The sequence below is a fragment of the Coregonus clupeaformis genome, chromosome 21, assembly GCF_020615455.1.
Source record: "Coregonus clupeaformis isolate EN_2021a chromosome 21, ASM2061545v1, whole genome shotgun sequence".
NCBI classification, from domain to species: domain Eukaryota; kingdom Metazoa; phylum Chordata; class Actinopteri; order Salmoniformes; family Salmonidae; genus Coregonus; species Coregonus clupeaformis.
In genome coordinates, this window is record NC_059212.1 from 43,421,487 (window position 1) to 43,447,257 (window position 25,771).

At 44.0% G+C, this 25,771-nt stretch overlaps 1 protein-coding gene across 1 annotated transcript in view; it reads right to left on the minus strand.

Moving 5' to 3' along the window:
• The window catches only part of LOC121563733 (zinc finger FYVE domain-containing protein 9-like), a 64,266-nt gene that overhangs the window by 12,420 nt on the left and 26,075 nt on the right, over nt 1–25,771 (minus strand). Inside the window, exons 6-13 of the mRNA XM_045206047.1 lie at nt 21,053–21,226; nt 20,490–20,617; nt 16,524–16,635; nt 16,213–16,335; nt 14,018–14,173; nt 7,712–7,936; nt 7,337–7,419; nt 7,097–7,201 (exon numbers count right to left, since the gene is read on the minus strand). Of these exons, the coding sequence (XP_045061982.1) occupies nt 7,097–7,201; nt 7,337–7,419; nt 7,712–7,936; nt 14,018–14,173; nt 16,213–16,335; nt 16,524–16,635; nt 20,490–20,617; nt 21,053–21,226 (1,106 nt within the window). The remainder of the gene's footprint in view (nt 1–7,096; nt 7,202–7,336; nt 7,420–7,711; nt 7,937–14,017; nt 14,174–16,212; nt 16,336–16,523; nt 16,636–20,489; nt 20,618–21,052; nt 21,227–25,771) is intronic.

A 25,771-nucleotide genomic window follows, 5' to 3' on the forward strand; every position in this document is an offset into this window, starting at 1 on the left:
GATATAGTGGTAAGAGGAGTTATTAACCCAGTCAGATATGTAGTGGTAAGAGGAGTTATTAACCAGTCAGATATAGTGTAGTGGTAAGAGGAGTTATTAACCAGTCAGATATAGTGGTAAGAGGGGTTATTACCCAGTCAGATATAGTGTAGTGGTAAGAGGAGTTATTAACCAGTCAGATATAGTGTAGTGGTAAGAGGAGTTATTAACCAGTCAGATATAGTGTAGTGGTAAGAGGAGTTATTAACCCAGTCAGATATAGTGTAGTGGTAAGAGGAGTTATTAACCCAGTCAGATATAGTGTAGTGGTAAGAGGAGTTATTAACCAGTCAGATATAGTGGTAAGAGGAGTTATTAACCAGTCAGATATAGTGTAGTGGTAAGAGGAGTTATTAACCAGTCAGATATAGTGGTAAGAGGAGTTATTAACCAGTCAGATATAGTGTAGTGGTAAGAGGAGTTATTAACCCAGTCAGATATAGTGTAGTGGTAAGAGGAGTTATTAACCAGTCAGATATAGTGTAGTGGTAAGAGGAGTTATTAACCCAGTCAGATATAGTGTAGTGGTGAGAGGAGTTATTAACCCAGTCAGATATAGTGTAGTGGTAAGAGGAGTTATTAACCAGTCAGATATAGTGTAGTGGTAAGAGGAGTTATTAACCCAGTCAGATATAGTGTAGTGGTGGGAGGAGTTATTAACCCAGTCAGATATAGTGTAGTGGTAAGAGGAGTTATTAACCAGTCAGATATAGTGTAGTGGTGAGAGGAGTTATTAACCAGTCAGATATAGTGTAGTGGTAAGAGGAGTTATTAACCAGTCAGATATAGTGTAGTGGTAAGAGGAGTTATTAACCCAGTCAGATATAGTGTAGTGGTAAGAGGAGTTATTAACCCAGTCAGATATAGTGTAGTGGTAAGAGGAGTTATTAACCCAGTCAGATATAGTGTAGTGGTAAGAGGAGTTATTAACCAGTCAGATAAATTGGTAAGAGGAGTTATTAACCAGTCAGATATAGTGTAGTGGTAAGAGGAGTTATTAACCAGTCAGATATAGTGGTAAGAGGAGTTATTAACCAGTCAGATATAGTGGTAAGAGGAGTTATTAACCCAGTCAGATATAGTGTAGTGGTAAGAGGAGTTATTAACCAGTCAGATATAGTGTAGTGGTAAGAGGAGTTATTAACCAGTCAGATATAGTGTAGTGGTAAGAGGAGTTATTAACCAGTCAGATATAGTGTAGTGGTAAGAGGAGTTATTAACCAGTCAGATATAGTGTAGTGGTAAGAGGAGTTATTAACCCAGTCAGATATAGTGTAGTGGTAAGAGGAGTTATTAACCCAGTCAGATATAGTGTAGTGGTAAGAGGAGTTATTAACCCAGTCAGATATAGTGGTAAGAGGAGTTATTAACCAGTCAGATATAGTGTAGTGGTAAGAGGAGTTATTAACCCAGTCAGATATAGTGTAGTGGTAAGAGGAGTTATTAACCCAGTCAGATATAGTGGTAAGAGGAGTTATTAACCAGTCAGATATAGTGGTAAGAGGAGTTATTAACCCAGTCAGATATAGTGGTAAGAGGAGTTATTAACCCAGTCAGATATAGTGTAGTGGTAAGAGGAGTTATTAACCAGTCAGATATAGTGTAGTGGTAAGAGGAGTTATTAACCAGTCAGATATAGTGTAGTGGTAAGAGGAGTTATTAACCAGTCAGATATAGTGTAGTGGTAAGAGGAGTTATTAACCAGTCAGATATAGTGTAGTGGTAAGAGGAGTTATTAACCAGTCAGATATAGTGTAGTGGTAAGAGGAGTTATTAACCAGTCAGATATAGTGTAGTGGTAAGAGGAGTTATTAACCCAGTCAGATATAGTGTAGTGGTAAGAGGAGTTATTAACCCAGTCAGATATAGTGTAGTGGTGAGGAGTTATTAACCAGTCAGATATAGTATAGTGGTAAGAGGAGTTATTAACCAGTCAGATATAGTGTAGTGGTAAGAGGAGTTATTAACCCAGTCAGATATAGTGTAGTGGTAAGAGGAGTTATTAACCAGTCAGATATAGTGTAGTGGTAAGAGGAGTTATTAACCCAGTCAGATATAGTGTAGTGGTAAGAGGAGTTATTAACCAGTCAGATATAGTGTAGTGGTAAGAGGAGTTATTAACCAGTCAGATATAGTGTAGTGGTAAGAGGAGTTATTAACCAGTCAGATATAGTGTAGTGGTAAGAGGAGTTATTAACCAGTCAGATATAGTGTAGTGGTAAGAGGAGATATTAAACCAGTCAGATATAGTGTAGTGGTAAGAGGAGTTATTAACCAGTCAGATATAGTGTAGTGGTAAGAGGAGTTATTAACCCAGTCAGATATAGTGTAGTGGTGAGGAGTTATTAACCCAGTCAGATATAGTGTAGTGGTGAGGAGTTATTAACCCAGTCAGATATAGTGTAGTGGTAAGAGGAGTTATTAACCCAGTCAGATATAGTGTAGTGGTAAGAGGAGTTATTAACCAGTCAGATATAGTGTAGTGGTAAGAGGAGTTATTAACCCAGTCAGATATAGTGTAGTGGTAAGAGGAGTTATTAACCCAGTCAGATATAGTGTAGTGGTAAGAGGAGTTATTAACCCAGTCAGATATAGCGTAGTGGTAAGAGGAGTTATTAACCAGTCAGATAAATAGTGGTGAGAGGAGTTATTAACCAGTCAGATATAGTGTAGTGGTAAGAGGAGTTATTAACCCAGTCAGATATAGTGTAGTGGTAAGAGGAGTTATTAACCAGTCAGATAAATTGGTAAGAGGAGTTATTAACCAGTCAGATATAGTGTAGTGGTAAGAGGAGTTATTAACCCAGTCAGATATAGTGTAGTGGTAAGAGGAGTTATTAACCCAGTCAGATATAGTGTAGTGGTAAGAGGAGTTATTAACCAGTCAGATATAGTGTAGTGGTAAGAGGAGTTATTAACCCAGTCAGATATAGTGTAGTGGTAAGAGGAGTTATTAACCCAGTCAGATATAGTGTAGTGGTAAGAGGAGTTATTAACCCAGTCAGATATAGTGTAGTGGTAAGAGGAGTTATTAACCCAGTCAGATATAGTGTAGTGGTAAGAGGAGTTATTAACCCAGTCAGATATAGTGTAGTGGTAAGAGGAGTTATTAACCAGTCAGATATAGTGTAGTGGTAAGAGGAGTTATTAACCCAGTCAGATATAGTGTAGTGGTAAGAGGAGTTATTAACCCAGTCAGATATAGTGTAGTGGTAAGAGGAGTTATTAACCCAGTCAGATATAGTGTAGTGGTAAGAGGAGTTATTAACCCAGTCAGATATAGTGTAGTGGTAAGAGGAGTTATTAACCAGTCAGATATAGTGTAGTGGTAAGAGGAGTTATTAACCCAGTCAGATATAGTGTAGTGGTAAGAGGAGTTATTAACCCAGTCAGATATAGTGTAGTGGTAAGAGGAGTTATTAACCCAGTCAGATATAGTGTAGTGGTAAGAGGAGTTATTAACCCAGTCAGATATAGTGTAGTGGTAAGAGGAGTTATTAACCAGTCAGATATAGTGTAGTGGTAAGAGGAGTTATTAACCAGTCAGATATAGTGTAGTGGTAAGAGGAGTTATTAAGCAGTCAGATATAGTGTAGTGGTAAGAGGAGTTATTAACCAGTCAGATATAGTGTAGTGGTAAGAGGAGTTATTAACCAGTCAGATATAGTGGTAAGAGGAGTTATTAACCCAGTCAGATATAGTGGTAAGAGGAATTATTAACCAGTCAGATATAGTGTAGTGGTAAGAGGAGTTATTAACCAGTCAGATATAGTGGTAAGAGGGGTTATTTACCCAGTCAGATATAGTGTAGTGGTAAGAGGAGTTATTAACCAGTCAGATATAGTGTAGTGGTAAGAGGAGTTATTAACCAGTCAGATATAGTGTAGTGGTAAGAGGAGTTATTAACCCAGTCAGATATAGTGTAGTGGTAAGAGGAGTTATTAACCCAGTCAGATATAGTGTAGTGGTAAGAGGAGTTATTAACCAGTCAGATATAGTGGTAAGAGGAGTTATTAACCAGTCAGATATAGTGTAGTGGTAAGAGGAGTTATTAACCAGTCAGATATGTAGTGGTAAGAGGAGTTATTAACCAGTCAGATATAGTGTAGTGGTAAGAGGAGTTATTAACCCAGTCAGATATAGTGTAGTGGTAAGAGGAGTTATTAACCAGTCAGATATAGTGTAGTGGTAAGAGGAGTTATTAACCCAGTCAGATATAGTGTAGTGGTGAGAGGAGTTATTAACCCAGTCAGATATAGTGTAGTGGTAAGAGGAGTTATTAACCAGTCAGATATAGTGTAGTGGTAAGAGGAGTTATTAACCCAGTCAGATATAGTGTAGTGGTGGGAGGAGTTATTAACCCAGTCAGATATAGTGTAGTGGTAAGAGGAGTTATTAACCAGTCAGATATAGTGTAGTGGTAAGAGGAGTTATTAACCAGTCAGATATAGTGTAGTGGTAAGAGGAGTTATTAACCAGTCAGATATAGTGTAGTGGTAAGAGGAGTTATTAACCCAGTCAGATATAGTGTAGTGGTAAGAGGAGTTATTAACCCAGTCAGATATAGTGTAGTGGTAAGAGGAGTTATTAACCCAGTCAGATATAGTGTAGTGGTAAGAGGAGTTATTAACCAGTCAGATAAATTGGTAAGAGGAGTTATTAACCAGTCAGATATAGTGTAGTGGTAAGAGGAGTTATTAACCCAGTCAGATATAGTGTAGTGGTAAGAGGAGTTATTAACCAGTCAGATATAGTGGTAAGAGGAGTTATTAACCAGTCAGATATAGTGGTAAGAGGAGTTATTAACCCAGTCAGATATAGTGTAGTGGTAAGAGGAGTTATTAACCAGTCAGATATAGTGTAGTGGTAAGAGGAGTTATTAACCAGTCAGATATAGTGTAGTGGTAAGAGGAGTTATTAACCAGTCAGATATAGTGTAGTGGTAAGAGGAGTTATTAACCAGTCAGATATAGTGTAGTGGTAAGAGGAGTTATTAACCCAGTCAGATATAGTGTAGTGGTAAGAGGAGTTATTAACCAGTCAGATATAGTGTAGTGGTAAGAGGAGTTATTAACCCAGTCAGATATAGTGGTAAGAGGAGTTATTAACCAGTCAGATATAGTGTAGTGGTAAGAGGAGTTATTAACCCAGTCAGATATAGTGGTAAGAGGAGTTATTAACCAGTCAGATATAGTGGTAAGAGGAGTTATTAACCAGTCAGATATAGTGGTAAGAGGAGTTATTAACCCAGTCAGATATAGTGGTAAGAGGAGTTATTAACCAGTCAGATATAGTGGTAAGAGGGGTTATTTACCCAGTCAGATATAGTGTAGTGGTAAGAGGAGTTATTAACCAGTCAGATATAGTGTAGTGGTAAGAGGAGTTATTAACCAGTCAGATATAGTGTAGTGGTAAGAGGAGTTATTAACCAGTCAGATATAGTGTAGTGGTAAGAGGAGTTATTAACCAGTCAGATATAGTGTAGTGGTAAGAGGAGTTATTAACCAGTCAGATATAGTGTAGTGGTAAGAGGAGTTATTAACCCAGTCAGATATAGTGTAGTGGTAAGAGGAGTTATTAACCAGTCAGATATAGTGTAGTGGTAAGAGGAGTTATTAACCCAGTCAGATATAGTGTAGTGGTAAGAGGAGTTATTAACCCAGTCAGATATAGTGTAGTGGTAAGAGGAGTTATTAACCCAGTCAGATATAGTGTAGTGGTAAGAGGAGTTATTAACCAGTCAGATATAGTGTAGTGGTAAGAGGAGTTATTAACCCAGTCAGATATAGTGTAGTGGTAAGAGGAGTTATTAACCCAGTCAGATATAGTGTAGTGGTAAGAGGAGTTATTAACCCAGTCAGATATAGTGTAGTGGTAAGAGGAGTTATTAACCCAGTCAGATATAGTGTAGTGGTAAGAGGAGTTATTAACCAGTCAGATATAGTGTAGTGGTAAGAGGAGTTATTAACCCAGTCAGATATAGTATAGTGGTAAGAGGAGTTATTAACCAGTCAGATAAAGTGGTAAGAGGGGTTATTTACCCAGTCAGATATAGTGTAGTGGTAAGAGGAGTTATTAACCAGTCAGATATAGTGTAGTGGTAAGAGGAGTTATTAACCCAGTCAGATATAGTGTAGTGGTAAGAGGAGTTATTAACCATTCAGATATAGTGTAGTGGTAAGAGGAGTTATTAACCAGTCAGATATAGTGTAGTGGTAAGAGGAGTTATTAACCAGTCAGATATAGTGTAGTGGTAAGAGGAGTTATTAACCCAGTCAGATATAGTGTAGTGGTAAGAGGAGTTATTAACCCAGTCAGATATAGTGTAGTGGTAAGAGGAGTTATTAACCAGTCAGATATAGTGGTAAGAGGAGTTATTAACCCAGTCAGATATAGTGTAGTGGTAAGAGGAGTTATTAACCAGTCAGATATAGTGTAGTGGTAAGAGGAGTTATTAACCCAGTCAGATATAGTGTAGTGGTAAGAGGAGTTATTAACCCAGTAAGATATAGTGTAGTGGTAAGAGGAGTTATTAACCAGTCAGATATAGTGGTAAGAGGAGTTATTAACCCAGTCAGATATAGTGGTAAGAGGAGTTATTAACCCAGTCAGATATAGTGTAGTGGTAAGAGGAGTTATTAACCCAGTCAGATATAGTGTAGTGGTAAGAGGAGTTATTAACCAGTCAGATATAGTGTAGTGGTAAGAGGAGTTATTAACCCAGTCAGATATAGTGTAGTGGTGAGAGGAGTTATTAACCAGTCAGATATAGTGTAGTGGTAAGAGGAGTTATTAACCCAGTCAGATATAGTGTAGTGGTAAGAGGAGTTATTAACCCAGTCAGATATAGTGTAGTGGTAAGAGGAGTTATTAACCAGTCAGATATAGTGGTAAGAGGAGTTATTAACCCAGTCAGATATAGTGGTAAGAGGAGTTATTAACCCAGTCAGATATAGTGTAGTGGTGGGAGGGTTAGTGATTGGTTGAGCTCCCCCTGAGGAGGAATCTGATTGGCTGAGCCCCACTGCCAAGTAATATGATTGGTTGAGAGCCTCACCTCGTTGTATCGGTTGCTGGGGATCTTGATGCAGGTCTTCTTCACCTCCATGTCCACCACCAGGCCCTTCACCATGGGCAACGTGTACTGGTAGTTACGGAAGTCCTGCACGTCATCACAAGACATGTAAACATTCAGAGGCAAAAAGACAAGAAACAAAATAAAAATATATAAAATCAGAAAGTAAACAAAATACTAAAATCATTAAAAGACTCAGAGGCAGAAAAGACCAGTTGTTACCGCTAGCAGGTTCATGATGGTGTGGCCGGTCTCTCCAAAGAGGGGTTTTCTGAACCTCACACTGAACAGAGGACAGGGGTAGACTGAAACATATCAGAAAAAAAAACATAGCCCTGTGTTAAACACGTCCTCTGTATCTCAGCTGGTAGAGCACCGCGCTTGTAACGCCAGGGTAGTGGGTTCGATCCCCGGGACCACCCATACGTAAAAATGTATGCACACATGACTAAGTCGCTTTGGATAAAAGCGTCTGCTAAATGGCTTATTATTATTATTATTATTATTATTAAAACCACTGATTGATGTAATTACAATTTCTGTTCTAACAAGCCAAAAACATAACCCAAAACAACAACGCGATCCCTTCGTACTCACATCTGTACTCGGCGCCCAGCCGCAGCATGAGCCTGATGGGGAACGTCTTGGCCCAGGGGGTCTCCCACTTCTGCAGCAACACCCCAAACAGGTAGGGGGGGTTGGGGAGCATCAGGTCCTGGAGGGCCTGGAAGGACGGGGAGACGTAGAGGAACCCTCCATGCTCCCTGCTGCCCAGGAAACTCTGGGTGAAGAACGAGTGGCCCAGGTGGGTCAGGACCTTACCTGGAGAGAGGAGGAGAGAAGAATGTTACCTGGAGGGAGGAGGAGAGGAAGCGGAGAGGTGATGAGGAGAGAAGAGGAGGAGAGAGGAAGAGGAGGGGAGAGGAAGAGGAGGGGAGAGGGGAACGAGTGGCCCAGGTGTGTCAGAACGTTACCTAGAGAGGGGAGGGGAGAGAAGTGTTTGAATTTTAAAACACCTTTTATTTAGCAATTAAGGAGTGAACTGAGTGGTGCATGCCTAGTCCCCTCCCTAAGATGTTCACTGTAAATTATTGTCACCCGTTTTCAATACCTCACCCCAAAAGAATAACTGCACTGAGCCTTTTTCTAAAATGTTTTATAATAATAATAATAATAATAATAATAATAATAATAATAATAATAATATGCCATTTAGCAGACGCTTTTATCCAAAGCGACTTACAGTCATGCGTGCATACATTTTTTTGTGTATGGGTGGTCCCGGGGATCGAACCCACTACCTTGGCGTTACAAGCGCCGTGCTCTACCAGCTGAGCTACAGAGGACCACATGAGCTGGGAGAACACATTGGGAGGGATCTTTGACCATTCCTCCATGCAGAATCTTTCCAGATGCTTGATATCCTTCATCTGCGCTTATGGACTGCCCTCTTAATTCAAACCACAGGTTTTCAATGGGATTCAAGTCCGGAGACTGAGGTGGCCATTGCAAAATGTTGATTTTGTGGTCAATTAACAATTTCTTTGTGGATTTTGACGTGTGCTTGGGACTATCGTCTTGCTGGAAGAGTCACTTGCAGCCAAGTTTCAGCCTGCTGGCAGAGGCGACAAGGTTTTTGGTTATAAAGTCCCGGTACTGGGTAAAGCTCATGTTGCCGTTGACCTTAACAAGGCCCCAGGACCAGTAGGAGAAAAACAGTCCATAACATCAAAGATCCACCGTCATATTTTACAGAAGGGATGGGGTTCTTTTCTGAATATGCATCTTTTTTTAGACGCCAAACCCACCACTGGTGTGCATGGCCAAAGAGCTCTGTTTTCAGGTCATCTGACCAAAGCACCGGTTCCAATCCAAGTGCCAAAGAGCTGTTTTCAGGTCATCCAACAAATTAAAAAACGGCTGGAGTTCCCTAAACGGTATTGGCTCTTGGATTGGAACCAGTGCTATGGTCCCAGTGCTATGGTCCCAGTGCTATGGTCCCAGTGCTATGGTCCCAGTGCTATGGTCCCAGTGCTATGGTCCCAGTGCTATGGTCAGACACTTCAGGCTGAGGAGGAAGTTTCACACATTCCCATGTGCTACATTAGCTAGCGTTAGCTAGCTAGCTCATAATCAAGTAAACCTGACGACATGTTTGATGCATGTTACCAGCTTGCTTTCAATAACGTTTCAACTCCAACTGACTAGCTACTGTAAGATCCCTGCTAAATAATATTAGGCAAACTAGCTAGATAGATCTCCGGGAAGAGGGCTGGAGTTAAAACCTACAGGATGGTATTTTTCCAGGAATAAGGCAAAAGTTAAAAACTACAGTGCCTTCAGAAAGTATTCACACCCCTTGACCGTTTCCCCATTTTGTTGTTACAGCCTAAATTTAAAATGTGATTAAATTTAGATTTTGTCGTCACTGGCCTACACACAATACCCCACAATGTCAAAGTGAAATGATGTTTGACATTTTTTACAAATTAAAAGCTGAAATGTTTTGAGTCAATTAGTATTCAACCCTTTGTTATGGCAAGCCTAAACAAGTTCAGGAGTACAAATGCGCTTAACAAGTGACACAATAAGATGCATGGACTCACTCTGTGTGCAATAATAGTGTTTAACATGAGTTTATGACTACCTCATCTCTGTACCCCACACATACAATTATCTGTAAGGTCCCTCAGTCAAACAGTGAATTTCAAACACAGATTCAATCACAAAGACCAGGGAGGTTATCCAATGCCTCGCAAAGAAGGGCATCTATTGGTAGATGGGTAAAAATAAAAAAGCAGACATTGAATATCCCTTTGAGCATGGTGAAGTTATTAATTACACTTTGGATGGTGTATCAATACACCCAGTCACTACAAAGATACAGGCGTCCTTCCTAACTCAGTTGCCGGAATGGAAGGAAACCGCTCAGGGATTTCACCATGAGGCCAATGGTGACTTTAAAACAGTTAAAGAGATTAATGTCAGTGATAGGAGAAAACTGAGGATGGATCAACAACATTGTAGTTACTCCACAATACTACCCTAAATGACAGAGTGAAAAGAAGGAAGCCTGCACAGAATAAAAATATTCCAAAACATGCATCCTGTTTGCAACAAGACACTAAAGTAAAACTGCAAAAAAACGTGTCAAAGCAATTCACTTTTTGTCCTGAATACAAAGCTTTATGTTTGGGGAAAATCCAATCCAATACATTACCGAGTACCACTCTCCATATTTTCAAGCATGGTTGTGGCTGCATCATGTTATGGGTATGCTTGTAATTGTTAAGGACTGGAGATTTTTTTGGGATAAAAAATAAACGGAATGGAGCTAAGCACAGGCAAAATCCTAGAGGAAAACCTGGTTATGTCTGCTTTCCACCAGACACTGGGATATTAATTCACCTTTCAGCAGGACAATATCCTAAAACACAAGGCCAAATATACTCTGGAGTGACCCGAGTTACAGTTTTGACTTAAATCTGCTTGAAAATCTATGGCAAGACCTGAAAACGGCTGTCTAGGAATGATCAACAACCAATTTGACAGAGCTTGCAGAAATTTGAAAAGAATAAAATGGGCAAATGTTGCAGAATCCAGGTGCGGAAAACTCTTAGACTTACCCAGAAAGACTCACAGCTGTAATCGCTGCCAAAGGTTATTCTACAAAGTATTGACTCAGGGGTGTGAATACTTAAGACATTTCTGTATTTAATTTTCAATAAATGTTTTCCCTTGTTTCCACTTTGTCATAATGGGGTATTGTGTGTGTAGATGGGTGAGAAACAAAATATATTTAATCCATTTTGAATTCAGGCTGAAACACAACAGAATGTAGAATAAGTCAAGGGGTATGAATACTTTCTGAAGGCACTGTACAGGATGGTAGCTCTCCAGGAACAGGGTTGGAGTTAAAACCTACAAGATGGTGTATCTCTCTAGGAAGAAGGTTGGGCAGGCCCGATTTAGATAATACACAACACTAGAACTGCTAAGGAAGACGATGTAGCATTTTGCTCCATCACCGTACTGACTGACTGATGACTAAACCAGCAGAGACACAGACAATATGTCTGTCATTCCCCAGCCTGTTGAGTTCCCCTGGTGTTGCTGAGACACAGACAATATGTCTGTCATTCCCCAGCCTGTTGAGTTTCCCTGGTGTTGCAGAGACACAGACAATATGTCTGTCATTCCCCAGCCTGTTGAGTTCCCCTGGTGTTGCAGAGACACAGACAATATGTCTGTCATTCCCCAGCCTGTTGAGTTTCCCTGGTGTTGCAGAGACACAGACAATATGTCTGTCATTCCCCAGCCTGTTGAGTTTCCCTGGTGTTGCTGAGACACAGACAATATGTCTGTCATTCCCCAGCCTGTTGAGTTTCCCTGGTGTTGCAGAGACACAGACAATATGTCTGTCATTCCCCAGCCTGTTGAGTTTCCCTGGTGTTGCAGAGACACAGACAATATGTCTGTCATTCCCCAGCCTGTTGAGTTTCCCTGGTGTTGCAGAGACACAGACAATATGTCTGTCATTCCCCAGCCTGTTGAGTTTCCCTGGTGTTGCAGAGACACAGACAATATGTCTGTCATTCCCCAGCCTGTTGAGTTTCCCTGGTGTTGCAGAGACACAGACAATATGTCTGTCATTCCCCAGCCTGTTGAGTTTCCCTGGTGTTGCAGAGACACAGACAATATGTCTGTCATTCCCCAGCCTGTTGAGTTTCCCTGGTGTTGCAGAGACACAGACAATATGTCTGTCATTCCCCAGCCTGTTGAGTTTCCCTGGTGTTGCAGAGACACAGACAATATGTCTGTCATTCCCCAGCCTGTTGAGTTTCCCTGGTGTTGCAGAGACACAGACAATATGTCTGTCATTCCCCAGCCTGTTGAGTTTCCCTGGTGTTGCAGAGACACAGACAATATGTCTGTCATTCCCCAGCCTGTTGAGTTTCCCTGGTGTTGCTGAGAACAGACAATATGTCTGTCATTCCCCAGCCTGTTGAGTTTCCCTGGTGTTGCTGAGACACAGACAATATGTCTGTCATTCCCCAGCCTGTTGAGTTTCCCTGGTGTTGCTGAGACACAGACAATATGTCTGTCATTCCCCAGCCTGTTGAGTTTCCCTGGTGTTGCCACAGCCTGAGGCACAGACACATCAAACAATATTTTTTTTTAACCGCAGCGTAAGGTGGAGTGGTGAGACAGAGGTCGTGGAGTGGTGAGACAGAGGTCGTGGAGTGGTGAGACAGAGGTCGTGGAGTGGTGAGACAGAGGTCGTGGAGTGGTGAGACAGAGGTCGTGGAGTGGTGAGACAGAGGTCGTGGAGTGGTGAGACAGAGGTCGTGGAGTGGTGAGACAGAGGTCGTGGAGTGGTGAGACAGAGGTCGTGGAGTGGTGAGACAGAGGTCGTGGAGTGGTGAGACAGAGGTCGTGGAGTGGTGAGACAGAGGTCGTGTCCAAAATGGCAACCTATTCCCTACGTAGTGCACTTGTTTTGTCCAGGTCCCACAGGGGCTCTGGTCTAAAGTAGTGCACTATATAGGGAATAGGGTGCCATTTGGGACGCATACAGAGAACCGTAGTGGGACACTACAGCCTTACAACAGGACACTAAATGTTTAGACTGTATTTCCTGACGAGGTCGAGCCACACCATTCAGTGGCTTAGAGGCAGTAGCCTTGTTTCCAGGCAGTAGCCTTGTTTCCAGGCAGTAGCCTTGTTTCCAGGCAGTAGCCTTGTTTCTGTGAAGGTAACCTGGCTGGGATTGATCAACTCACCTCTAGACCTCTAACACCTACAGTTCCCCATGAGTGCCTCCTGGCAATGCTGTATAATATCATCTAAGTAGGCTTCCTGGTTGAGGTAGCATACTGATCTTATTATACCTGTGAAGGCCTCCTGGTGGAGGTATATTATACTAACCTGTGAGGGCCTCCTGATGGAGGTATATTATACTAACCTGTGAGGGCCTCCTGATGGAGGTATATTATACTAACCTGTGATGGCCTCCTGATGGAGGTATATTATACTAACCTGTGAGGGCCTCCTGATGGAGGTATATTATACTAACCTGTGAGGGCCTCCTGATGGAGGTATATTATACTAACCTGTGAGGGGCCTCCTGATGGAGGTATATTATACTAACCTGTGAGGGCCTCCCTGATGGAGGTATATTATACTAACCTGTGAGGGCCTCCTGATGGAGGTATATTATACTAACCTGTGAGGGCCTCCTGATGGAGGTATATTATACTAACCTGTGAGGGCCTCCTGATGGAGTGTATATTATACTAACCTGTGAGGGCCTCCTGATGGAGGTATATTATACTAACCTGTGAGGGCCTCCTGATGGAGGTATATTATACTAACCTGTGAGGGCCTCCTGATGGAGGTATATTATACTAACCTGTGAGGGCCTCCTGATGGAGGTATATTATACTAACCTGTGAGGGCCTCCTGATGGAGGTATATTATACTAACCTGTGAGGGCCTCCTGATGGAGGTATATTATACTAACCTGTGAGGGCCTCCTGATGGAGGTATATTATACTAACCTGTGAGGGCCTCCTGGTAGAGGTATATTATACTAACCTGTGAGGGCCTCCTGATGGAGGTATATTATACTAACCTGTGAGGGCCTCCTGATGGAGGTATATTATACTAACCTGTGAGGGCCTCCTGATGGAGGTATATTATACTAACCTGTGAGGGCCTCCTGATGGAGGTATATTATACTAATCTGTGAGGGCCTCCTGATGGAGGTACAGTATGTTCAACTAACCTGTGAGGGCCTCCTGATGGAGGTATATTATACTAACCTGTGAGGGCCTCCTGATGGAGGTATATTATACTAATCTGTGAGGGCCTCCTGATGGAGGTACAGTATGTTCAACTAACCTGTGAGGGCCTCCTGGTAGAGCTGTACGAAGTGGCTGAAGAGGTCTTTGGGGATGCTCTTCTCGTCAGGCAGACACTGCAGCAGCACCACCACCTCAGCCTGGCCCACTGCATGCATCCCCTTACTGGTCACATACCAACACTTCCTGTTTACGTCTACAAGGGGAGAAGGGACACCAGAGTGGGGGTTAGATACTGTAGCGTAGGGGGAGAGGGGGTTAGGTACTGTAGCGTAGGGGCAGAGGGGGTTAGATACTGTAGCGTAGGAGGAGAGGGGGTTAGGTACTGTAGCGTAGGGGGAGAGGGGGTTAGATACTGTGTAGCGTAGGGGGAGAGGGGGTTAGATACTGTAGCGTAGGGGGAGAGGGGGTTAGATACTGTGTAGCGTGAGGGGAGAGGGGTTAGATACTGTAGCGTAGGGGGGAGAGGGGGTTAGATACTGTAGCGTAGGGGCAGAGAGGGGTTAGATACTGTAGCGTAGGGGGAGAGGGGGGTTAGATACTGTAGCGTAGGGGGAGAGGGGGGTTAGATACTGTAGCGTAGGGGGAGAGGGGGTTAGATACTGTAGCGTAGGGGGAGAGGGGGTTAGATACTGTAGCGTAGGGGGAGAGGGGGTTAGATACTGTAGCGTAGGGGCAGAGGGGGTTAGATACTGTAGCGTAGGGGGAGAGGGGGTTAGATACTGTAGCGTAGGGGGGGAGAGGGGGTTAGATACTGTAGCGTAGGGGGAGAGGGGGTTAGATACTGTAGCGTAGGGGGAGAGGGGGTTAGATACTGTAGCGTAGGGGCAGAGGGGGTTAGATTTAGATACTGTGTAGCGTAGGGGGGTTAGATACTGTAGCGTAGGGGAGAGAGAGGGGGGTTAGATACTGTAGCGTAGGGGGAGAGGGGGTTAGATACTGTAGCGTGAGGGGGTTAGATACTGTGCGTAGGGGGGTTAGATACTGTAGCGTAGGGGGAGAGGGGGTTAGATACTGTAGCGTAGGGGGAGAGGGGGTTAGATACTGTGTAGCGTAGGGGGAGAGGGGGTTAGATTTAGATACTGTGTAGCGTAGGGGGTTAGATACTGTAGCGTAGGGGGAGAGGGGGTTAGATACTGTAGCGTAGGGGGAGAGGGGTTAGATACTGTAGCGTAGGGGCAGAGGGGGTTAGATTTAGATACTGTGTAGCGTAGGGGGTTAGATACTGTAGCGTAGGGGGAGAGGGGGTTAGATACTGTAGCGTAGGGGAGAGGGGGTTAGATACTGTAGCGTAGGGGGAGAGGGGGTTAGATACTGTAGCGTAGGGGGAGAGGGGGTTAGATACTGTGTAGCGTAGGGGCAGAGGGGGTTAGATAATGTAGCGTAGGGGGAGAGGAGAGGGGGTTAGATACTGTAGCGTAGGGGGAGAGGAGAGGGGGTTAGATACTGTAGCGTAGGGGGAGAGGGGGTTAGATACTGTAGCGTAGGGGGAGAGGAGAGGGGGTTAGATACTGTAGCGTAGGGGGGAGAGGGGGTTAGATACTGTAGCGTAGGGGGGAGAGGGGTTAGATACTGTAGCGTAGGGGGGAGAGGAGAGGGGGTTAGATACTGTAGCGTAGGGGGAGAGGGGGGTTAGATACTGTAGCGTAGGGGCAGAGGAGAGGGGTTAGATACTGTAGCGTAGGGGGAGAGGGGGTTGGATACTGTAGCGTAGGGGGAGAGGAGAGGGGTTAGATACTGTAGCGTAGGGGAGAGGGGGTTAGATACTGTGGCGTAGGGGCAGAGGGGGTTAGATACTGTAGCGTAGGGGGAGAGGAGAGGGGTTAGATACTGTAGCGTAGGGGAGAGGGGGTTAGATACTGTAGCGTAGGGGAGAGGGGGTTAGATACTGTAGCGTAGGGGGAGAGGAGGGGGTTAGATACTGTAGCGTAGGGGGAGAGGAGAGGGGGTTAGATACTGTAGCGTAGGGGGAGAGGGGGTTAGATACTGTGTAGCGTAGGGGGAGAGGGGGTTAGATACTGTAGCGTAGGGGGAGAGGGGGTTAGATACTGTAGTGTAGGGGGAGGGGAGAGGGGGTTAGATACTGTAGCGTAGGGGGAGAGGGGGTTAGATAATGTATAGTGTATAGCAGGGCTATTCAATAACAGTCCTGGAGGGCTAAACACTCAGGTTTATTTTCTCCTTCTAATCAGGGACTAATTCAGACCTACGAGAGTGGAGAAGATGTGAACTCACAGTTGACCAGTTTGACCATGGCCAGCAGGTTGGCATTAAGCACAAAGACCAGCGGGTCAGGACCTCCTTCCTCCAGCTGCTGCATCAGAATGATCTCAGAGGGACGCTCCTCCACCGCATAGTCTGGGGGGGGTGGGAGGAAAACACAGCTTCAACGCCACCCTATGGACAGGTACCCCCAGCCCCACACCCCTCCCAGCTTGCTACATGGACAGTGGACAAGAAAGCAGACCCACACACACACACACAGCATGATGGACAGTGAGGTGAGGATGGGTGAGGTCAAGCACCTGTGCTGTGTCCTCCCGTACCTCCTTTAACTCCGGTGGAGGTGAGGATGGGTGGAAGGCCGTCCTCCGGAATTAGACTGACCGAGCTGCCGACAGGGCTTCCCACTGGGGCTGCAGGGGCAGGGGACGACGCCTGGAGGGAGGAGGGTTAGAGTGGTAGTTGTCGAGACTGGTGAAGTGGACAGATCTCTGCTGTGAATGGTTGTAAAAACTGTGATAGAAAACATTCTAGAACACTACAGTTAAATGATCATTACCGTCACGGGCAGATTCCCCTTCACATTCAGTAAATAAAGTGTGGCAGGGGGCCTTGCCCTTAAGAGCGTTGGGCCAGTAACCGAAAGGTCCCTGGTTCGAATCCCTGAGCCGACTATGTGAGAAATCTGTCGATGTGCCCTTGAGCAAGGCACTTAACCCTAATTGTTCCAGTAAGTCACACTGGATAAGAGCGTCTGCTAAATGACTAAAATTTTAAAATTGTGTGTGTGTGTGTGTCAGAGATGGGTTGAAATGCAATTTATTTTTCAAATCAAATTTGCCGAATACAACCGGTGTAGACCTTACTGTGAAATGCTTACTTACAAGCCCATAACCAACAGAAAAATCTGCTAAATAAACTGAAGGAAAAATAGTGACAATAAAAATAACAATGACCTCTACATGCTTTTGTAAGTAGGAAAACCTGCAAAATTGGCAGTGTATCAAATAATTGTTCTCCCCACTGTCCATGTAGCTAGGGGTAAAGTGACTAGGATAGATAATAAACAGAGAGTAGCAGCGTGTGAAGAGTGTGGAGGAATGTAAATGTGTGTGTGGCGTCAATATGCATGTTTGTGTGTTGTGTGTGTCCGTGTGTGTGTGTGTGTATGTTGAGCTAATAATAGAATATATAATATAATAGATATAAATAAAATAATGGAGGTCAACGCTGTTAGTCTGGGTGGCCACTTGATTAATTGTTCAGAAGTCTGATGGCTTGAGGGTAGAAGCTGTTAAGGAGCCTTTTGGACCTAGACTTGGCGCTCCGGTACCGCTTGCCGTGCGGTAGCAGAGAGCAGTCTGATGGCTTGGGGTTAGAAGCTGTTAAGGAGCCTTTTGGTCCTAGACTTGGCGCTCCGGTACCGCTTGCCGTGCGGTAGCAGAGAGCAGTCTGATGTCTTGGGGTTAGAAGCTGTTAAGGAGCCTTTTGGTCCTAGACTTGGCGCTCCGGTACCGCTTGCCGTGCGGTAGCAGAGAGCAGTCTATGACTTTGAGTAGGGGACACGGCCTGGTATAGAGGTCCTGGATGGCAGGGAGCTCAGGCCCCAGTGATGTACTGTGCCGCACGCACTACCCTCTGTAGTGCCTTGCGGTCGGAGGCCGAGCAGTTGCCATACCAGGCGGCGATGCAACCAGTCAGGATGCTCTCGATGGTGCAGCTGTATAACTTTTTGAGGATCTGAGGACCCATGCCAAATCTTTTTTGTACGCTGTCGTACACGTTGATCCAGAGCATCCCAAACATGCTCAATGTGTGGCAATGTGTGGCATGTCTGGTGAGTATGTAGGCCATGGAAGAACTGGGACATTTTCAGCTTCCAGGAATTGTGTACAGATCCTTGCGACATGGGGCCGTGCATTATCATGCTGAAACAGCATGAGGTGATGGCGGCGGATGAATGGCACGACAATGGGCCTCAGGAACTCGTCATGGTATCTCAGTGCATATCTCAGTGCATTCAAATTGCCATCGATAAATGCATTTGTGTTCATTGTCCATAGCTTATGGCTGCCCATACCATAACCCCACCGCCACCATGGGGGACACTGTTCACAATGTTCACAATGTTGACAACAGCAAACCGCTCGCCCACACGACGTCATACACGCTGTCTACCATCTGCCCGGTACAGTTGAAACCGGGATTAATCCGTGAAGAACACACTTCTCCAGCCGTGCTGGTGGCCATCGAAGGTGAGCATTGTCCCACTGAAGGCGGTTACGACGCCGAACTGCAGTCAGGTCAAGACCCTGGTGAGGACGACGAGCACGCAGATGAGCTTCCCTGAGACGGTTTCTGACGGTTTGTGCAGAAATTCTTCAGTTGTCCAAACCCACAGTTTCATCAGCTGTCCGGGTGGCTGATCTCAGACGATTCCGGAGGTGAAGAACCTGGATGTTGAGGTCCTGGGCTGGCGTGGTTACACGTGGTCTGCGGTTGTGAGGCCGGTTGGACGTCCTGCCAAATTCTCTAAAACGACGTTGGTAGAGAAATGAACATTCAATTCTCTAGCAACAGCTCTGGTGGATATTCCTGCAATCAGCATGCCAATTGCACGCTCCCTCAAAACTTGAGACATCTGTGGCATTGTGTTTTGTGACAAAACTGCACATTTTAGAGTGACCTTTTATTGTCCCCAGCACAAGGTGCACCTGTGTAATGATCATGCTGTTTAATCAGCTTCTTGATATGCCACACCTGTCAGGTGGATGGATTATCTTGGCAAAGGACAAATGTGAACAAAATTTGAGAGAAATAAGCTTTTTGTGTATATGGAAATTGTCTGGGATCTTTTATTTCAGCTGATGAAACATGGGACCAACACTTTACATGTTACGTTTATATTTTTGTTCAGTGTACATTCGAAATGCTTTTCATTCGAGAAACTTTTAGCACTTGTCTGGCTGACGCGCGACCCACGTGCCTACACAGCGAGCTGTGACTCACTGGTCTACTAACTGGTAACTTGGGCTTGTAAAAGGGGAGGTTAGCTCAAATTTTGAGAAACTTTTGGATTGGTTCTCATATGCACATCAATTTGCCAAGCCCTCCTAGAGAGGTAAACAAGCCAAACTAAAGTTAGCTAGGCTAGGCTAGCCTATGTAAAACTGTGGGGGGGAAAAAAACAGATGGAGCTTTCTGAAAAGGAGATGGACTACACAGCCACATAGTAATGACCAATTTAGGGATTGAATTAAAATAGGAGCAACTTGAAACATTTTTGAGCCTTTGTGTGAGTGGAGGATGTATTGGCGGTCTTGCCAATTCTGATAGCTTGATCGCCTTTAGCGGGTGGACACGACTAAGTGGCTGGCTTTCTATGGGCTGAACAACTGCTAGCTAGCGTTAGCCATGCTCGGTAATGTTAGTTGCTACTTGCTAGCCACAAGATGGTAACGTTGAACAGTTTGCAGTTGTCTAATATGTCACTCGTTTTAGTGTAGAAGAGCCCTCCTAGAGAGGTAAACAAGCCAAACTAAGGTTAGCTAGGCTAGCTAGCCTAAGTAAAACTCGTTTTAGCGTAGAAGAGCCCTCCTAGAGAGGTAAACAAGCCAAACTAAAGTTAGCTAGGCTAGCTAGCCTAAGTAAAACTTGTTTTAGCGTAGAAGAGCCCTCCTAGAGAGGTAAACAAGCCAAACTAAAGTTAGCTAGGCTAGCTAGCCTAAGTAAAACTCGTTTTAGCGTAGAAGAGTTGTTGTAACGTTTTGATTTACACGCCCTAGTCATGATGCTAGCAGCAAACCATGTCCAACCTCCGAAGGTTTGTGCTAGCTAGCGAGATACAGTGTGTGTTTGCTTATCTTGGAAGGGCTGGCTGTAAATGCAAGGGCTGGGGCGGTCCTATGTAAAACAACATGATAAGTTATATTCTAAACAGGGATATCCAACCAGCGTAGGGTGCCGCCTTGAAGTCTGAGGGCACAGCCTTTCATTATCATCAAAGCAGCCGTTCCAAACTCTCAAATCAGGAAGACTTTGAGAGCTGGTGTCAGCCAGACTATCTTAGCATAGGGTTAAACACATATATCTCTTGGCTAAGGTCAATCCAGTGACAACTTGCCCTGCTGTGGGTTTCCTCCCAATCGTAGTCAGTCAATGCCAACCCAGCTCCTGACATCAGGACTATCAACCAACCTCAGAATATCAATTCTAAACTGTAAATGCTAGACTTTTTCTAAAGTTCCTCTTCAACAATAAGACTTTTAGACCTGTGGTGCCAACCGTACCTCTGACGAATCAGCAGCAGAGAATTTGTTGGAACATTGCGAGTGGGGCTTGGGGGATTCCGCTGCTTCCCCATTGGGTAGGATCCCGTCTGCAAACCACACCCTCCTCTGCTCACGCGCGAGGGACCCTGTGACGCACAGACACCACAGGATACTGTTGGTAAATATTTACCACAGAAACAAAGAGGACGAAACCAGAGTAAAAACTAACCCGAAGAGAGGGTGAGAGGAAAAGTAAAAACTAACCCGAAGAGAGGGTGAGAGGAAAAACTAACCCGAAGAGAGGGTGAGAGTAAAAACTAACCCGAAGAGAGGGTGAGAGTAAAAACTAACCCTAAGAGAGGGTGAGAGGAAAAACTAACCCGAAGAGAGGGTGAGAGGAAAAACTAACCCGAAGAGAGGGTGAGAGGAAAAACTAACCCGAAGAGAGGGTGAGAGGAAAAACTAACCCGAAGAGAGGGTGAGAGGAAAAACTAACCCGAAGAGAGGGTGAGAGGAAAAACTAACCCGAAGAGAGGGTGAGAGGAAAAGTTATAACAGGTGTGTGTATGGGAGATGGTTACCCTCTGAGCCGGGAGTTTTAGGGACCCCCACAGGGACCATGACAGTGGGAAGGGAGGCCAGCGCCCCTGAGGCTTGGACCTGCTGCAGAGGTGGGATGGTACTGCAGTACTCTGCTGGGTTGTTGGGGTTAGGACTCGGGTTAGACCCGCCACACGTACCCTCCCACGAATGAGCTGAGGGCAGAGAGAGACGGAGGAACAACATCGATATAGGTTTGACAGAGGGAGATAAACAGGATTTGATACACACACACTACCGGTCAAAAGTTTGGACACGCCTACTCATTCAAGGGTTTTTCTTTATTTTTACTATTTTCTACATTGTAGAATAATAGTGAAGACATCAAAACTATGAAATAACACATATGGAATCATGTAGTAACTAAAAAAACGAGTTAAACAAATCAAAATATATTTTTGACTTTAGATTCTTCAAAGTAGCCACCCTTCGCCTTGATGACAGCTTTGCACACTCTTGACTCTTGTACACATAATTTTGGTCATGTAGTGTGTACATAGATATATAGGATCAGGTTGATCTAGGAGATATATAGGATCAGGTTGATCTAGGAGATATAGGATCAGGTTGATCTAGGGAGATATATAGGATCAGGTTGATCTAGGAGATATATAGGATCAGGTTGATCTAGGGAGATATATAGGATCAGGTTGATCTAGGGAGATATATAGGATCAGGTTGATCTAGGGAGATATATAGGATCAGGTTGATCTAGGGAGATATATAGGATCAGGTTGATCTAGGGAGATATATAGGATCAGGTTGATCTAGGGAGACGTATAGGATCAGGTTGATCTAGGGAGACGTATAGGATCAGGTTGATCTAGGGAGACGTATAGGATCGGGTTTATCTAGGAGATATATAGGATCAGGTTTATCTAGGGAGATATATAGGATCAGGTTGATCTAGGGAGATATATAGGATCAGGTTGATCTAGAATCAGGTTGATCTAGGATCAGGTTGATCTAGGGAGATATAGGATCAGGTTGATCTAGGGAGATATAGGATCAGGTTGATCTAGGGAGATATAGGATCAGGTTGATCTAGGGAGATATAGGATCAGGTTGATCTAGGATCAAATTAGGATTGATAAAAGATACTTGATCAAGATCAATATAGTGCGAAGACCGATATAGGATCAAATTAAATACCATAATTATAGATCTACAAGATTAGGATCTGGGTATGCCGTCAGCAGAGCAATGCTATGCCCTAGAACTAGGGCCAGAAGTTTTACCTGGAAACGTAACAAGACCCAAACCCCAACCAAAGGCAAATGAGGTCGATTCTAGATGCTGATCTAGGATGAGTATTGTGTTTACATCCTAATGGTTAAAGTTAGAAAAGGGATGGAGTAAACTGATCCGAGATCTGTGTAGCAGATTTGGATGGAGTGAGCTTGTCTGTAGCAGTGACTAATGGTTGAGGTTATGATCATTGTTCCCTGAGCGCAAACGTGAAGGTTGAGAAAATTCTGTTGCACGTTTACTGTGAACACTGAGGCTGTACCCACCTTAAGTTACAGTGGCCATTTGATCATACATGTAAGCCTACCAGAGTGGCCTACCATCAAAAACAATGGAGTAAATGCATCCCATAACATTTTAACACGGAAATAGCTGTTCTGTCATTAAGCCTACAGTAGCAGCCAATGTGTTGTGTTCAACGTAGGTCTACATTCCATGAGATTCTATGAACACATGCAGGGCTTGACATGAACCTGTTCAGACAAGTAGGTGACTGAACACGTTGTTGTATTGTGTTGTTTGACGCAAGCAACCACTTAAACCCCAAAAAATGTTTTGCTAGCCTCCACCTTCTGGCTTCTTAGCTTAGTCAAGCCTGTCTCAAAATACAACACTGCCCCTTTAAGACAAGAAAAAAAAGCTCTTTACAAAGAAAGCTAGAAATGTACAGTGGGGGAAAAAAGTATTTAGTCAGCCACCAATTGTGCAAGTTCTCCCACTTAAAAAGATGAGAGAGGCCTGTAATTTTCATCATAGGTACACGTCAACTATGACAGACAAAATGAGGGAAAAAAATCCAGAAAATCACATTGTAGGATTTTTAATGAATTTATTTGCAAATTATGGTGGAAAATAAGTATTTGGTCACCTACAAACAAACAAGATTTCTGGCTCTCACAGACCTGTAACTTCTTCTTTAAGAGGCTCCCCTGTCCTCCACTCGTTACCTGTATTAATGGCACCTGTTTGAACTTGTTATCAGTATAAAATACACCTGTCCACAACCTCAAACAGTCACACTCCAAACTCCACTATGGCCAAGACCAAAGAGCTGTCAAAGGACACCAGAAACAAAATTGTAGACCTGCACCAGGCTGGGAAGACTGAATCTGCAATAGGTAAGCAGCTTGGTTTGAAGAAATCAACTGTGGGAGCAATTATTAGGAAATGGAAGACATACAAGACCACTGATAATCTCCCTCGATCTGGGGCTCCACGCAAGATCTCACCCCGTGGGGTCAAAATGATCACAAGAACGGTGAGCAAAAATCCCAGAACCACACGGGGGGACCTAGTGAATGACCTGCAGAGAGCTGGGACCAAAGTAACAAAGCCTACCATCAGTAACACACTACGCCGCCAGGGACTCAAATCCTGCAGTGCGTGTCCCCCTGCTTAAGCCAGTACATGTCCAGGCCCGTATGAAGTTTGCTAGAGTGCATTTGGATGATCCAGAAGAGGAATGGGAGAATGTCATATGGTCAGATGAAACCAAAATAGAACTTTTTGGTAAAAACTCAACTCGTCGTGTTTGGAGGACAAAGAATGCTGAGTTGCATCCAAAGAACACCATACCTACTGTGAAGCATGGGGGTGGAAACATCATTCTTTGGGGCTGTTTTTCTGCAAAGGGACCAGGACGACTGATCCGTGTAAAGGAAAGAATGAATGGGGCCATGTATCGTGAGATTTTGAGTGAAAACCTCCTTCCATCAGCAAGGGCATTGAAGATGAAACGTGGCTGTGTCTTTCAGCATGACAATGATCCCAAACACACCGCCCGGGCAACGAAGGAGTGGCTTCGTAAGAAGCATTTCAAGGTCCTGGAGTGGCCTAGCCAGTCTCCAGATCTCAACCCCATAGAAAATCTTTGGAGGGAGTTGAAAGTCCGTGTTGCCCAGCGACAGCCCCAAAACATCACTGCTCTAGAGGAGATCTGCATGGAGGAATGGGCCAAAATACCAGCAACAGTGTGTGAAAACCTTGTGAAGACTTACAGAAAACGTTTGACCTGTGTCATTGCCAACAAAGGGTATATAACAAAGTATTGAGAAACTTTTGTTATTGACCAAATACTTATTTTCCACCATAATTTGCAAATAAATTCATAAAAAATCATACAATGTGATTTTCTGGATTTTTTCTTCTCATTTTGTCTGTCATAGTTGACGTGTACCTATGATGAAAATTACAGGCCTCTCTCATCTTTTTAAGTGGGAGAACTTGCACAATTGGTGGCTGACTAAATACTTTTTTCCCCACTGTACACGTTTTGTGCTCTTGTAGGAAGCAACCACTCCCCCATTGCTGACCAAAAATGAGATATAACTAACAGGGCCAACTAGTAAAAGTTGAGTGAAGTTAAATCTCGTGCGTCTCTGCGCGGGCTGGTCTTTCTTCTACGAGGCAGTCCTGGGGGGGCGCGCAGCTTAGAGGGAACATTGGTTATGATTGAGGTGGAGTAAGCTGATCCTAGATCTGTGGTTAAGTCAGTATCTAATGGTTAAAGTTATGAACGGGATGGAGTAAGCCGATCCTAGATCTGTGGTTAAGTCAGTATCTAATGGTTAAAGTTATGAACGGGATGGAGTAAGCCGATCCTAGATCTGTGGTTAAGTCAGTATCTAATGGTTAAAGTTATGAACGGGATGGAGTAAGCCGATCCTAGATCTGTGGTTAAGTCAGTATCTAATGGTTAAAGTTATGAACGGGATGGAGTGTTCGATCCTAGATCTGTGGTTAAGTCAGTATCTAATGGTTAAAGTTATGAACGGGATGGAGTAAGCCGATCCTAGATCTGTGGTTAAGTCAGTATCTAATGGTTAAAGTTATGAACGGGATGGAGTAAGCCGATCCTAGATCTGTGGTTAAGTCAGTATCTAATGGTTAAAGTTATGAACGGGATGGAGTGTCGATCCTAGATCTGTGGTTAAGTCAGTATCTAATGGTTAAAGTTATGAACGGGATGGAGTAAGCCCGATCCTAGATCTGTGGTTAAGTCAGTATCTAATGGTTAAAGTTATGAACGGGATGGAGTAAGCCCGATCCTAGATCTGTGGTTAAGTCAGTATCTAATGGTTAAAGTTATGAACGGGATGGAGTAAGCCCGATCCTAGATCTGTGGTTAAGTCAGTATCTAATGGTTAAAGTTATGAACGGGATGGAGTAAGCCCGATCCTAGATCTGTGGTTAAGTCAGTATCTAATGGTTAAAGTTATGAACGGGATGGAGTAAGCCCGATCCTAGATCTGTGGTTAAGTCAGTATCTAATGGTTAAAGTTATGAGCAGGGATGGAGTAAGGCCGATCCTAGATCTGTGGTTAAGTCAGTATCTAATGGTTAAAGTTATGAACGGGATGGAGTAAGCCGATCCTAGATCTGTGGTTAAGTCAGTATCTAATGGTTAAAGTTATGAGCGGGATGGAGTAAGCCGATCCTAGATCTGTGGTTAA